General features: G+C 46.8%; 1 protein-coding gene across 5 annotated transcripts in view; it reads right to left on the bottom strand.

Moving 5' to 3' along the window:
* Positions 1-14,313, bottom strand: part of LOC147243652 (synaptic vesicle glycoprotein 2C-like) — a 50,936-nt gene that overhangs the window by 17,124 nt on the left and 19,499 nt on the right. For all 5 annotated transcript variants that reach the window (XR_015110376.1, XM_086187297.1, XM_086187296.1 and 2 more), the window contains one exon: positions 8,187-9,063. Coding sequence is in view for 4 of the 5 variants with exons in the window: in XM_086187297.1 (XP_086043423.1) it covers positions 8,187-8,793 (607 nt within the window). In the remaining variant the exon portion in view is untranslated. The remainder of the gene's footprint in view (positions 1-8,186; positions 9,064-14,313) is intronic.

Here is a 14,313-nt window from a genome sequence, read left to right as displayed (position 1 = left end):
CTCAGCTCTGGGTTAATTAAAAATATCACATTTCAAAGGTCAGCTATCAGGTACAGAGTGAATTCCTTCACCAGAGCCAGGAAACTAACGGTTTAAACCCCCTGTTGACTTGAATCAGGCTGAATTCATTAAATCTTGCCGCTCTTCAAAATGAAAAAGGACCAAACGGATCAAATTATTATGGTTAATGAGGCATTTCACCGTTTCATAGCCACCTCTTTCACAATCTGTGTCAAAGAGACTAAGTCTCGGTGCATCATGTGATGACATTTTTGTAATTACACAGTTTGTCCAGAATGTAAAACTGGCTTCAACAGCTCAGCTCTACTGGTGACTTCCCAGGGATGATTTGAAAACACCAGAGTTGCGTGTCATTCCCCTCGTCCTGACTCCCTTCAGAAAAATCACCAGTTTCACTGCAGCAGTGTCTGACAGGCTCAGAACCGCGTCCAAGGACCCAGTCCAGTGGGACCAGCAGTGCAGCCTGCAGCAAACTGGTGGCGTAGAGATGTGATGCACAGCAGCGAGGCGTAGCTGCACGGTCACTACTCTTCAGCCTAAATCCTTACATGTGTACACAAACCTAGCCCTGATGTGCAGTTCTTGTCTGTAAACCAAACTTTTCTCACAGGATAACAAACAGCTGACTTCCGCTTGCGTCCATCTGACGTGTGCGACGTATATCTGATGTTTCCTGGAGTGACTGTGGGGCAAACACAGCAGCGGTTGACCTCACAGCTCTGCTTCTCAAGTCCTGGCATTTGTTCCGTAGTGTGGCTTGTCCGCAGGAAGTCAGGGTCATTTCTCTTCCTGTCCCTAAGGAACATGCAGCAAAGGAAAGGGTGGTTGTGGCGAGGGGTGGGGGTTGTCAGGCCAGTAAATAATCTACTTGACTCTCTATGTGCTAATAAAAATGCTAATGTATTTGGGAGGGGGTGCGATTGTTTGACGAGGCGAAGCCAGAAAGAATGCCGACAGAGGGAAGGAAGCCCTCTCTTCTTTGTCCCTCTTTCTTTCTCCTCGTTCGCTGTGTTTGAGGTGATGGGACCGATAGCAGAGGGCCTTATCAAGCTGTGCAGACATGAAGCTGAGAGCTGGTGATTCATTACAGGTGACAGGATCTATCTATGCAACGCTGCCGCGGCGAGGGCTCTACTCCAGGCAGTGAGCGGCGCTGGCTTAAAAATATCAAATTGAATATCAAAAGTGCTGCTTTCTCAACAAACTGGGGACATCTTTTGATTTGTGTAGCTACACACAAAAGCAAAACGTCTAAGGCGCATGTAAGCGAGGAGCTGTATCTCGGTGCATCAGCTCATTTGTTTTATGGCCGCGCTCACACTGGGTTTGTATCTGTAATAAAGGGGGATGGATACGCTGGTGATTGGGCGTCTGAGACGTCGTATGGTTCTCTTGGAGATTGGATTTCTTATTTCCTGCAGGGTTCAAACAAAGGTCAGACCTTAAAGCACCCACTTAGCTCAAGATTGCAGGGCTTTCATGTAAATTAGCGAGGGTCACTTAAAAGTAGAGGACCAAAGGGACAATAGCTGCTTTTCAGTGTTTCAGAGAACCGTGCTCATGTTCACCAAAAAAAACAACAAAGAATCCTGATAACACAGGTTTTAAAAGCTGCTATCAACCTCTAACTGACAGCCACAATATCTAAGAAATGTTCTGAGCTCCAAGATTCTGCATGAATAAAACATAAATCGCATAAAGACTGTGCAAAAGATCTGAAGGGAGCATTAAATCTGAATTATTTTCAACTAAACAATATGCCACCACTTCCTCACATGTATGACATTTTGTCATAATTAGAGTGTGAATCATCGCATCCCAGTCAAAAACATGTTTGTGGAGTCACACTCAACCCAAACCCAACCTGAAGAAGGCCAACAGTTTGATTGGTCAGGTTCGGTCAGGCTCATCCGTCCCTCCATCCATCCATCCATCCTTTTTCTACCGCTTATCCATTAAGGGTCAGGGGGGTGGAGCCTTTCTCAGCTGACACCAGGTAAGAGATGGGGTTCACCCTGGACGGGCCGCCAGTCCGTCGCAGGGCCGTCAGGAGCAATTAGGAGCTCAGTGTCTTGCTCAAACACACTTAGACATGGTCACCGGGGGAAGGGAGGATCAAACCAGCGACCCTTCAGTTGCTACACAGCCACGCTACCTCTGAGCCACCCTCAGTCGGGCTCAGGCAAAGCAATAATGGCGGGGAGCATCTTGTCCAGGTTTGGTTGGGATTAACTCAGGCAAGCTGAGCCCGGGCTTTACCTCACTGAGCCGGGCCGAGTTGGATTTAGTCAGAACATTTAGGCCTGTTGAGAACTCTGGTAACACCAACCTTTGAGAGGAATTAATCAGAACGTGCATTTGCCACAAGTTGTACCATGCGCCTCGGCGAGCAGGTGGGGACTCCAGTCTGAGTCTGGGGTTTGAGTCACACACAAGCCACCTAAGACTTGACTTAGATTTTTAGTTGGTGCATTAACACTAAGGAACTATCTGGGGAGCCAATGTTATGAGGGTTTAGTGACTTGCTAAGATGACATGTTTAACATTAGCTCATGTTCATCAGCTGCACGTTAGCTTGCTGCTACCTTTGAAGGGCGTTAACTTGATTGGATTGGTGTTTGCTGAATATTTTTTAAAGGGGAGTGTGTTCCAGCGCTGGTCTTGCCTTGACAACTCCAATTCATATTCCCAAGCCACCACATGCAAGCGAATGTGAAACTGAGAGAAATTCATAATTGGGGGAATCAGCATTACCGCTAAATTCTGGAGAATGAGACTCGTCTTGGGTCTGCCGGTTAAGGGCAGGAGTCTTGACTTGAACTTGCAAGAAAAGACTTTAAGCTTGGACTCTTGACCAAAGACTTGAGACTAGACTTGGGCTTGTCAACAAACACTTAACTTCACTTAGAAGAAAAGACTGCATAGCATCTCAGCCTCAGTGGCCGCGCATGAGAATGTTAGCATGCTGTTGCTAGCATTGAGCTCAGTGCTCGTGTTGCAGTAAGACACCACTGAGCTTGTTTAAATGCTGCACGACCCACAGTTTCATTCCATTTCTTTCTTTCTTCATTGTGTTTGCAGCGGCAGCAGAAACCTCAGAAAGAAGAATCTCCCCAGCTAAGCCAAATGAACAAGTATTCTCCATTCATAATTTGGCAGATCAATTGCCAGAAACTCATCAAACTGCTCAAGATGCAGTGATGTACTCAGAACAGCTGAAGTGAACCTTTGTCTAAAACCTCTCAGCAGTGTCTCTTTGCAGTTTTCTCTGCATCAGGGATGACTCCAGCTAAATTCTTAAACTATCTAGCAGTCTCCACGCATTCTGCATTTCCCTCTAATAATTAGATGGAAGTGTAATTCTCTCCTGACGGCTCTGGGCTCGGCTGTCACTCCTCGCCGCTATGCCGTGTCCTGACATGGATGAGAGGACAGCGCAGGCAGGCAGACAGCAGAATCAAGCACTAATTTCCTCATTCAGGACATCAAGATTTCAACAGATGAGGAGACTCCCGGAGGAGAGCGTGTGATTGACGGGTGGGTGTCAGCGGGGAGTCAAACAGAAGAGGAAGGAGGGAGGGAGGCAGGGAGGAAGAGGAGGGGGGTCCCCCAGGATGAAGCACATTCCTCAGGTATTAATTACATCAACACCTGCTGATTTGTTTATGCAATGATGGAGCTCACTCCAAATACTCAGCAGCTCTGTTTTAATCAAAGTTTAATCTACGGTAAGCGTCCTCAGTGTACCTCTGTAGACGTGTTACTGGTGTTCAGGCACAGAAAGAAATCAATTCAGCTCATCAAATACTTACTATTATAACTGTATCGGCATTTCATAAAGTCTCTGACAAAATGTTTCTGCCTTTATAGCAGCTCCTGACCGCGGCAGTTGGCATCTCAAGGACAAGTCAAGTCAGGTCAAGTCAGCTTTATTTCTAGAGCGCCAAATCACAACAAAAGTTCTCTCATGACACTTTACAGGTAGAGCAGGTCTGGTACCTCACTCCTTCAATGAATCTCCACCCAACAATTCTCCATCAGCAGCACATCCTGCAACAGCGGCGACGAAAACCTTCCTTTTAACAGGCAGGAAGGTGGAGCAGACCCAGGCTCAATGGGGACGGCCTTCTGCTTTGATTGGTTGGGGGGAAAGAGAGCAGGAGAGCGGGGCAAGACAAAGACATATAATGGAGGAAGACAGAGAGACAGAAGGAAAGAGAGGGACAGAGATAAAGAGAGAGGGAAAGGAAGAGACTAGAGAGAGAAAGGAAGAGACAAGGAGTGAGCAGCGATAAGATGAAGACAATGGTGAAGGATTTGGTGTCAAGAGAAAGGGAAATGCACCTGTTTGGTAGTATTTCTGATTGTAACCTGATGCCACAGAGGAAAATTAAAATGTTGCTGCCGTCCAAAGACAAAGTTTGCAAATGTGTGTGAGGATGCTGGCAGAGGACACAGCTCGTCATGCGGTTCAACATTTGTTTCATCAGAGCTTACCTTAAAGAGTTTACGTCTCCAATTTTACGCATTTCTTTTTCTTTTTTCAAAAAAGGGGAAAAGTTCCGCCTGAATGCAGACAGCCGAGACAACAAAAAGTTCCACAAGTTACGGACAGATGCCAAACACAGGAGATCGTGTTTACCCGGGTTTCATGTTTACATGAGTGCCACACTAGTGCCAGGTCATGTGACCTGACACAGCTGACGCACAGATCCATCCCTTAGGATGAATTTGCAAACCTGGAAGTTGTGTCCATGACGTTGTTCATGAACCTCAACACCCCACGCTCAGCCCCCCACCCTGCAACTTGACCTTAATAAGCCCCTCCAAGCAGAGCCACTTCCCCCTGCACTTCACCTGCAGAGCTGCTTCATCGGAGCTTTTTACTGAACATCCACAAAACTGTGGTGCAGGAAAACACCCGCAGACAAATTAGAGCCATATGTGGTGGAAGAGAAAAGGGGGGAGGGGAGGGCGATGATAGGAGGTATATGGAAGCAGCCCCCCCCCCCCCCTTCTTTCTCTGGGGAGCTACGTGAGCCAGTCTACCATGGCTAAACTGCAGTGAAGCACAATGCTGCAGAGATTAACTCCGGCCCATATCTCCAGATCACCTGCATGGCTACGAGACGCCCAGAGAGTGTATAAGAGACGGATTACAGCCAGAGCTCAGACAGGAGAGCAGGGATCAAACAAAACTAGAACCTCCCGTATCTGAGGAGGATTTCATAATTCAGAGGAAGGGGAGAGACCCTGTAACTGGAGCAGATGGGAGGGAAGGATACGCTCATGGGGAATGAAGAAGTGAGGAAACAAAGAAGCACAGTAGCATAGACATGGAAAAAGTGATTTGTTGAACTTGAGATCAGCTAAAATGCAGATGAATACAAGATGATTCGTCACGATTATGAGAAGATTGTCTGATCCACTGCAGTAAAATTCTGACTGGACTTAAAACAATGTGACGGCTGATGTAAAACAAAATGAAAGCAATGACGAATCTGTAACATTACAGTTCGCATTTCTTCTTGAACCTGATTGGTGATGAGCGTGGATGCTGGTAGGGATGTTTCTACCTGCCAGGATGCGTCACACTTCTGCTTCACACTCAGACATCTGAACGTTTGATATAACTCAAAGTCCCAACCTGTGTGTGCCAACGCTCAAATAATCCCACGGTTTGCCTGGTACGTTGTTTTTGTTTTTTGTTTTTTTTTACAGTTCGTGCATAAAAGGAGAGAGAAAAAAGATACAGCAAATGACAGTAACACACAGACACTCACACTGAGCTGAAATGAATAAATAACAGAAATAAATAAAGTGGCTACTGTGTTTTCTTGTCTTTTTATGGTCGCCATTGCAGTGGTGACTGTACTCCTCTGCAGCGAAGGCGGAGCTAATGAGCCGTGTGTGTGTGTGTGTGTGTGTGTGTGTGTGTGTGTGTGTGTGCGCAGTACAGACACACAACCTAATATAACTTTTGTGGGTCACATGTGTAAATTCAACATCAGCTTTCACATCCGTCATGTCTGCTTTCTCCCCAGTTCTCTTTATTTCCCTGCTAACCTGGTCCAGAGCTCCGAGGGGGGGGGGGGGGGGGGGGGGCGGCACGGGCGCGACCGCATGCCTCCTCTGTGGAGTCATATTCAGCCCCAATGTTGGACGAAGACCGGCAGCATGGCAAATCGCAATCAGGTCCAAACCTGGAGCTGGTTCAGCCAGCGGGACACATCCCCTCATCTGGCTTCCCACCTGCAGGCATGTCCAACTGTGTCTCCCAGCTGGAGGCACCACTGAACCTGCAGCTCCTGTGTTGGTAGGCAACACAATGGGCGTCTGCACTGCCTGTGATTCATCATCCGTGTTTGTGTGTCTGCATGATTCAAAGTACCACCTCATACTCAGAAAGTACCACCTCAGTCTACCAAGGCTTCACCAACACTCCGGCATGAACACACGACACTTGCATCAGCTGCACATGGCTGGAATTCTTTTCTTCAAATAACTAAAATCTATTCAAATTATGTGGCAGAGGCAGAGCAATCTGGCTAAGAATCACCTCAACTAGAACACCACACCGCCAGAGTCCCAGTGGATGAATGGGGCAAACTTTGAGAATTACAACCTGGCATTCCTGAGGTATCGTTTTAATGAGATTGGGATTGAAAATATAACGCCTCCGTGTGCGGCGTGACTCCGACGTCTCTCTGAGATCTGTTAGCAAACAATTATGTGCCTTCAGTGAATCACGGAGCTGAATACGTGAAAAGAGCAGCACACCGAAGACAGTTGCAGAGGTGTAGACAAAAAAGAGAATCATACTAAAAAACACGAACCTAATAATTCTCCTCTGCTGAGATTCCGGCTGAATATTCCTTCATCGGGTGTTAAACATTTACAGGGCGAAGTTGAATTGATAAATTTCTGGTCCTCACTGACCACAACAATAACTGTGGTAAAAACGCCATCAGACTGAATGTCATGAGAGCTTTCTTCCCCTCGACAAGTGTGCATTTACACATATAGTTTATTTATGTGTGAGGGAGCAAGCTGGTAAAATGACTCATTCTTTTATTCTCTCCATTTCGTGTCCCACTGAGAGATGAGTCAGAGCACGGGTGAAATCTGGGTGAGTAACACGCCATCCTGCTCCCGACACACAAGGTTAGTATTCTCAATATAAAACCGCACAAACACATCGTAAAATTCTGGCTGTTTGCTTTAAATCTAAAAACTGCTGTCAGTTAACAAAGTACAGTGAGAAAAATGGTCACTGTTTGGGAGCGGCTTCTTTTTTTTTTTTTGCGTTTCAGATGTTCAGAGAGAGAAATAAGTCACAATCATTCAAACCTGCAAAAGCATCAGTGGCACACAAGCAGAGCTTTTCCCTGGTGTGGGAGCGAACACACCTCCTACTCATGTATCCAAATACCTGGTGCCATGACAACCCACTGGCAGCTCCTAAGGCAGTGAGATTACTGTTGGAAATGTCAGCCATCACGACTCCGTGCACCGCCATGCGTGTCATCAACTCCAGTCATTAGCAGGAGGAACTTCACTCGTTCCCTCAACACTCAGCTGTGTCTACTAATCTCTGTACCTTGTGTGTTCAACTAACATCAACAAGAAATTCTTTTTCCGTTGCCAAAGTTGACGTCCGCAAGCTGTGACACTCTCAAATCTGAAGGGCCTCTTTGAATCCCCCCCTCCCTCAATTATCATGCGTTCCCACTGATGCACTTGTAACATTTATTCAAAGCGTCTCATTGATCGGAGCCCCAGCGTTCCCGGATCTGTAACCGACCATTGGACAGCTGGAAATGAATGCATTCATCTGGGTTTTGTGACCGAGTCCATGCTGGCCGGAGCCTATCAATGCGAACCGTGGCTGCTGCAGAGTCATTCAACCTGTGAGTGAATGCTGATAAAATCTGTTCCCATTGCAGGCAAAAGCAGCTCTTTGGCCAATGGCAGAGAGGCTTTCATCAAACGGTTCCCTTCTGGCCTCTTGAAGAGCAATATGGTGCTTCAGAGGCGACAAGTGTACCTGAGGGGGATCATTCTTCAAAAGTGTACATGTACTGAAACTACAGAACTCGTCTTGTACTTTCTCTGTCAGTGAGTACTGAAACATGATGACAAATTTTATACACGTTTTGCCTTACCGAGCCATCCGGCACCGGAGTTGGGGACGCACATATCCGTCTCAGCACTGGGCAGGACGAAACCCACAACGAACACCTCCACGCCGTCTGACATGAGGGCCAGCCCGAGGACGAAGAACAGCTGCCACTGGAACCTCCCGTGACCACACTCCTGCATGATCAGCTCATACTGCTGGGCCAGCTCCTCCTCGTCGGCCTGCCTCTCGTTCTCCAGCTCTTTGCGGCTCTTCAGGCTGTCGGACACTGGCTGACCCAGAGCCACCTGTCCGTCCCGCGGCTTACCGTCATTGTAGGCCGGCACACCTTGATACTCCCCCTCGTAGATCTCATCCTCATCATCGTGGCCCTCTGTGGCGTCACTGGAGGCCCCATCTTCATCATTGGCTGCATTGTCACCATAATAATTATCTTGCTGGCCGTAGGTATTGTAGTTGTTCTCTTCTTCATCCTCATTCTGGAAGCGATTGTAGCTGCGATGGGCTGAGTATTCATCTGAGGCACGATCGACAGCTTTGCTGAAGTTTTTGGCAGCCTGCCTCTTGGCTTCTTTAGCAATGTCCTTGGCACCTTTGGCCAAAGAAGTCCTGTTGTTCTGTGTTTCATCCATCTTGGCAAAGCAACTCTGGCACTAAATGTCTTTCAAGTCACTTCTTTTGAGATTATATCAACAGGTCCAATTGATGTAAGCTACCTACTTTCTTTTTCTTCACACATAGAGAGAGACTTACGGTAGTTTATTGGTGGAGAAGAGCCAGTGAGCTGCCAGGACACTAATGATTAAGCTGCAATATCTAATTCCACTGGGTGGAGCAGCCAGTTGATCTCCGGCGGGAGCGATCGCCGGTCCTGTCAGAGCTCAGCAGCAGAGACCAGCAGCCTGCAGGAACACAGACAGAAAAGCATGTTGAACTTGATTAAAAGCTGCGTGTCACAAATACCTGACTGCAGTATTTCTTGGTGCGCTGAGACAAAATTAACAATTTGACGCAGAAACTTCAACTGAAGCTGATACAAGTTGCTTTATTTCACTGGAGTTGCAGCTCCTGGGGTCGTACTTCAATTTAACTTTAATTGTTTTTTTGAAAGCAGTGCTCCTTTTGGAGCCACCAACGTTGGCATCATCTCCTTCAACAAATTATAGCGAGTAACTATAGAGCAGATGTTCTGACTTACACTGGCAGGGCGAAATTTACGCCTTAGAATATGATGCATATTATCAACAAACTGTGAACGCATCCTGCATACGATCCTCCTGGCAAAGGTGGGCGGTGGTGCTGTTGTCCACGGATACATCCACATATCTTCTGTACTCATATACACCGTTTCTGCCTGTTCAAAGGTTGTTTTTCGTCAGCTGCGGTGCTCACTGGGAAATGTCGGTTCTTTTTAAACGATAACAATCTGAGGAGTGATGTAGGCTCTGGACTTGCTCTTTTTGGCAAACCTTTAACTAAAATTCACTTGACTAAAAGTGAAGCCAAACGACCCTAAGTGGTACCTGGGCCAAATTAAAGGTTCTTTACACCCTTCCCTGTTTACTTCAGTTGAGTCAAGCCCTGGAGAGCGTGTCCTCCCGGTTCCATTCACTTGGCAACCACACTTGAGTGTGTAGAGAACATCTGGATCTCAGACTCTGTTACAGTGGCCCTACGGTGGGGACGTGACCCAACTACCAGCTGAATGTAGCAAACGGGGCCTGGACAACTCGTGTGTTTGGATGAGGCAGTAGAAGAAGCCCCGGTCCAGAGGACAGGGTCTTCCTCCTATAAACGGACTGTCGTACACAACCCCAAACATATCTGACAGGTAAGTGGGGTTGGATCGCATATACTGTAATAAACGATAGTAAATATAATAACAATGATAATGATTGCTGCAGCCAGGCACAAACAACGGCAATCCAAGACACAAAGAAAAAAACGAGTCCGATTTAATTACAGCTGGTGTCCTTGAAGTGTTTCTGGAGTATTTCCAGACCTGTGGCTGTCAGGGTATGAGACACCAACTGTGAAATGGGATACTCTGGTGATTTGTGCTCAGCTCACTAATGTGCTCTATTCATCCATTGTTGCTGATGACATGACAGCGAGAGTAATCAGGGGCTGTGATGAACATCCCTCATCCCTCCATGTGTAGACAGCAGCGGAGTCCATTCTCTGAGACAAAGGACGGTTTCTTTATCGTCGCCGGATACTTTGAACACGCGAGAGTCAGCAACTTCTCATCGGCGACAACCTCATGGGGTCCCTAACATCTCCGCTCCCGAGCAGGACACCACGCCAGGGGGGACCCCCTCCAACCTCCACATTATTGCCCTGATGGCTTCTGACTGCAGCACCTTCGCAAAGTTGCCAGTGGAAAACCTGATTTTCACCACCGTTGACAAGGAAAGCTTCAACGGCTTCACACCCTCAGACCGAGGCTGTTTGTTTGCAGACATTTCGGCAGAAGTCAAACACTAATAGAAGAGCCACTCAACTTCCACGCAACTTTTCAGTCACACCAAACTTGAGCTCTCAGCATGTAGCTTAGCTCTGTGCTAAAGCTTGTGTGCTGCAACCAGAGCTGCTTTTAGACGAAAGCACCTCTAAAGAGTCTTGTGGGGGGTGTTTTGGTCGACACAAAGGGAAACCAGAGTTTAATAAAAAAAAAAAAACACACACACAAAAACGTACGCAATAAAAGCACAATCTCATATACAGCAAAATTTTCTTAGATGGTAATAGTAGCATGAAAATCTCGTGTGTTGTCGGCCCATGATGAATTCAGAAATATCATATTCTTTAGGATTTGTCTGAAGGTTTTGAAGCTAATTGATTTCTGCTTCATGTTTCCAAGCTGAGCAACATGTCGGCCTGCGTGACCGACCCCCCCTTAGGGCTCGCTCAACTGTGACACTGGTGAGGTCTCTCAGGAGACCTGTCAACACATCAAGCTGCTGTCGTCCGTCTGCCACACTGCAGCCGGCAGTCACCGGCCCGCTCAAACGACTGCAGCAGGAGCAGCGGCCAGCTTTGGGCCCCTAAAGCCCCACTCTGTGATCGTCCTGTCAGTGACAGGACGATCACAGAGTAAAACGGCACCGGCGCTAACACAACACACAAATGGAGAGGAACTATGACCAGAAATCAGTCGTTTCTACGTCTCCTTTGCTTATTGTCCTGTTTCAGTATATTTTAGCCAAGGAGAAGGTGACGTCACTGTAATCCATGGCGAGGAAACAACAGTGGTAAGATGACACCGCGCAGCTATGAAGTCGTGTAATTGAGTCCATCTTTTCTACATCGGCTAAACTCCTCTTTCTGTGTCTGCAGCCCTGGAGTGGGAGCTTCCTGCGAGCTGTGAGATTGGGTTAAGTGCCCGAATAGACGCTGGCAGCTTGATGTATGGTGTTTCTGCTCACCTTTGCTCTGCTGGATTAGATAAAACATCAGTTGGAATCTGTCATTTGAACATAAGCACCGGGGCTCCACTGCGACGCAAAGAGATTTTGGTGCAATGCAGCAACATAATGAAGTAGAAAACAGTGAAAATAGCTTTAATGGGTTATAGGGTTAGAGCTCGCAGGACACTGGAGCAGGTGACTTCAACACCAGAGAACATCCTGGCGTTTCAGCTCTGCAGTTCTCCTACAGCCAGTTTCAGCTCGTTGATTGGCAGCTGCAACTCCCCTGTTTCATTTTCAGCAGAAACATCCTGCTGCTGAAAAACACAGGCTTTAGTACTACAACTACTCCTACTACTGCGACTACTACTACTACTACTACTACACTGGCTATTCCGCAGATTAAGCCACAAAAGATTCAACTTCAATATATTACATCGATAAACTGCCGGCGATCTGATGAAAGACGACATGCTGAAGAATAATCACATTTTGAACTGATCTGGATCTGATACCACTTCAGTGGGGGGTATCTGCTCTTTGAGGTCCTTCATCTCTGTTTGTTTCAAGCCCGTTCCTCTTGTTTTATCTTCTCTGTAAGTACTTAGGGAGAAGAAAACACTGTCATACATGTTCTGTGTACAATGGGTGTACTAATACTTGGTTAAAGTACTTGGAGCGAAATCTGTGGCCATGAGATAGAAGTTATTCTTGCGCTTTGATTAATTATCAGCCAATAAACAAAATTTGGGAAAAATGACATCTCATGGCCTGGAGTTGATGAAAGTGTGGGAACAAGTTGCATCGAGTGAACCACTAACTGATCCATGTGTGGGAACAACCAGGCTGTTATGGCTACAAAATGTTTTTTTCTCTTTCCATGGCAACCATGGGACTGCCTACTTATCCAGAAGAGCTGAGTAGAGAGTAAGATGCAGGAGCATTCTGACGGTAATACCACGGAAATGGTGGTCACCCATTTAAGGCACTAGATGTACTTTTTAAACTACTGAGAATAGGCTAAAAAAAGGTACTACAGGAATAGACATGTACTCTGCGTATCTAAGCACAGTGCTCTTTGCAAACTTCCCCAAAGTCATTTCCAGCTCCGCAGCTCCTCCGACGGCAGGCTTGAGACTAAAGGTTGAACTCGGTGATAAACCTCATGATACGCTCGGAGAGTTCCTGCACCAAATGGCCAAAATAACCAATCAACTCACTGCACTGCAACATCGAGAGGTTTTCTAATAAAAAGAATAATGGCGCATAACCGGGCTGCAGGTCTGTGTATAATTCTTTGTCTCAGCCCCCCACCCCCCAAGGCTCCTCTGTGGGCTCCCCTCTTATACAACTGTCAATCTCTCCTCTGTCTTTCTTCCTGCTCTCTCGCCATCCCAGTGAAAGTCATCGTCTTGATGCAGAGACTGGGAGATATCCCTCTTCTGTTGACATTTCATTATTCATGAGGCTAACCGCTCTCATCCTTATGCAAATGGTCATTAATGCTGACATTTCCTTCTCCTGCGCTGGTTAAACTACACATGGCTGCAGAAGTCTGAAAGTCAACGTCCAGCGGCGTTTTCACACAATGTACACCGCTGATGTGAACGTGGTTTTTTAATAAGTCAACCACAACCTTCGTCCTTGCACCTCATAAACAGACAGTGTGATTTAAGGCCACTTTTATTTCTTTTCTTGATGGCGACACCCCCTCACCTTAGCCGGTGATTGGGGTTATTATAACAGCGACCTTATGATGCGATTTTAGCAATCAGCAAAATTTCTGCAAGCTCTGAATCAGCAGTCCGCCGAGCGAGGAGAAATGATTTCCTGGCTGTCGTGCTGTCATGGCCCGCTGACGCCATCCAGCCACGTTCATTAATCACTCACCAAGTCGCACACACGGACACACACACGGACACACACCTACGATGCACGCTCCTGGTACACAACTGCTTCATGCGGGACGTTGTCGCATTCCAAAATATTTTTCATAGGCCGATTGAGGTTTTGGAGCAGTATTAACATGCGGTTCTGCATCTGAATGCGACATAGATGGTTGACAGTATGTACATGCACGTGACGTGCAGCCCTGCAGGCTCTCGGTGGTGCCCACAGATGGCTGCACACAGCGTTCAATGTTATTGTGTGAATTATACCAAGCTCTGCAGATGCTACACACACGAGAGGCTTGGATTGTAGAGAAGTAACTTTGACGCAATCATGAAGCTTTAGCATTGAATCAACCAGCACCTCAAAGAAAGCTCTTTTAACTTAATGAATTTGACTACGAATTTTCTAAAAATGTTCACCTGAACTGGTGATTTGGATGAACAAAGTTGAGCTGTTGTATCGGAGAGACAGTGTCCTGCACGTCTGTCACAAATCCACAGCTCAAAAACAGAACTCTTGACCACGAGACTGGTGAAACGACCCGGAGTCGGCCCCTGAGTGCTGCTTGTGGCCACACGGCTCCATGGAAGACGGGTTACATGCTACATCTATGTAGAATAACAATGAAGATCCTCCTTTTACTTTAACTTCTGCTGCAAATTCACTCCAGAGCAACACTGCTGGGGTTGGCTGAGTCATAAATGTAATCAGAGAACTAGACACATAGTTGGGGGCGGGGCGCCATTCATTCCAATGAAAGAGGCTCATTAGTTGTGCTTTCATTTTACTGTCTGAACACGAGAGCAGCAGCGCGCTAGTCTTTCCTTCACGCTGGGAAGGTGAAGTGTT

Source organism: Aulostomus chinensis, chromosome 19 (genome assembly GCF_037954235.1).
Source record: "Aulostomus chinensis isolate RoL2024-O1b breed Wild chromosome 19, RoL_Achi_v1.0, whole genome shotgun sequence".
Taxonomy (NCBI): Eukaryota; Metazoa; Chordata; class Actinopteri; order Syngnathiformes; family Aulostomidae; genus Aulostomus; species Aulostomus chinensis.
This window is presented reverse-complemented; position numbering and strand designations above follow the sequence as displayed.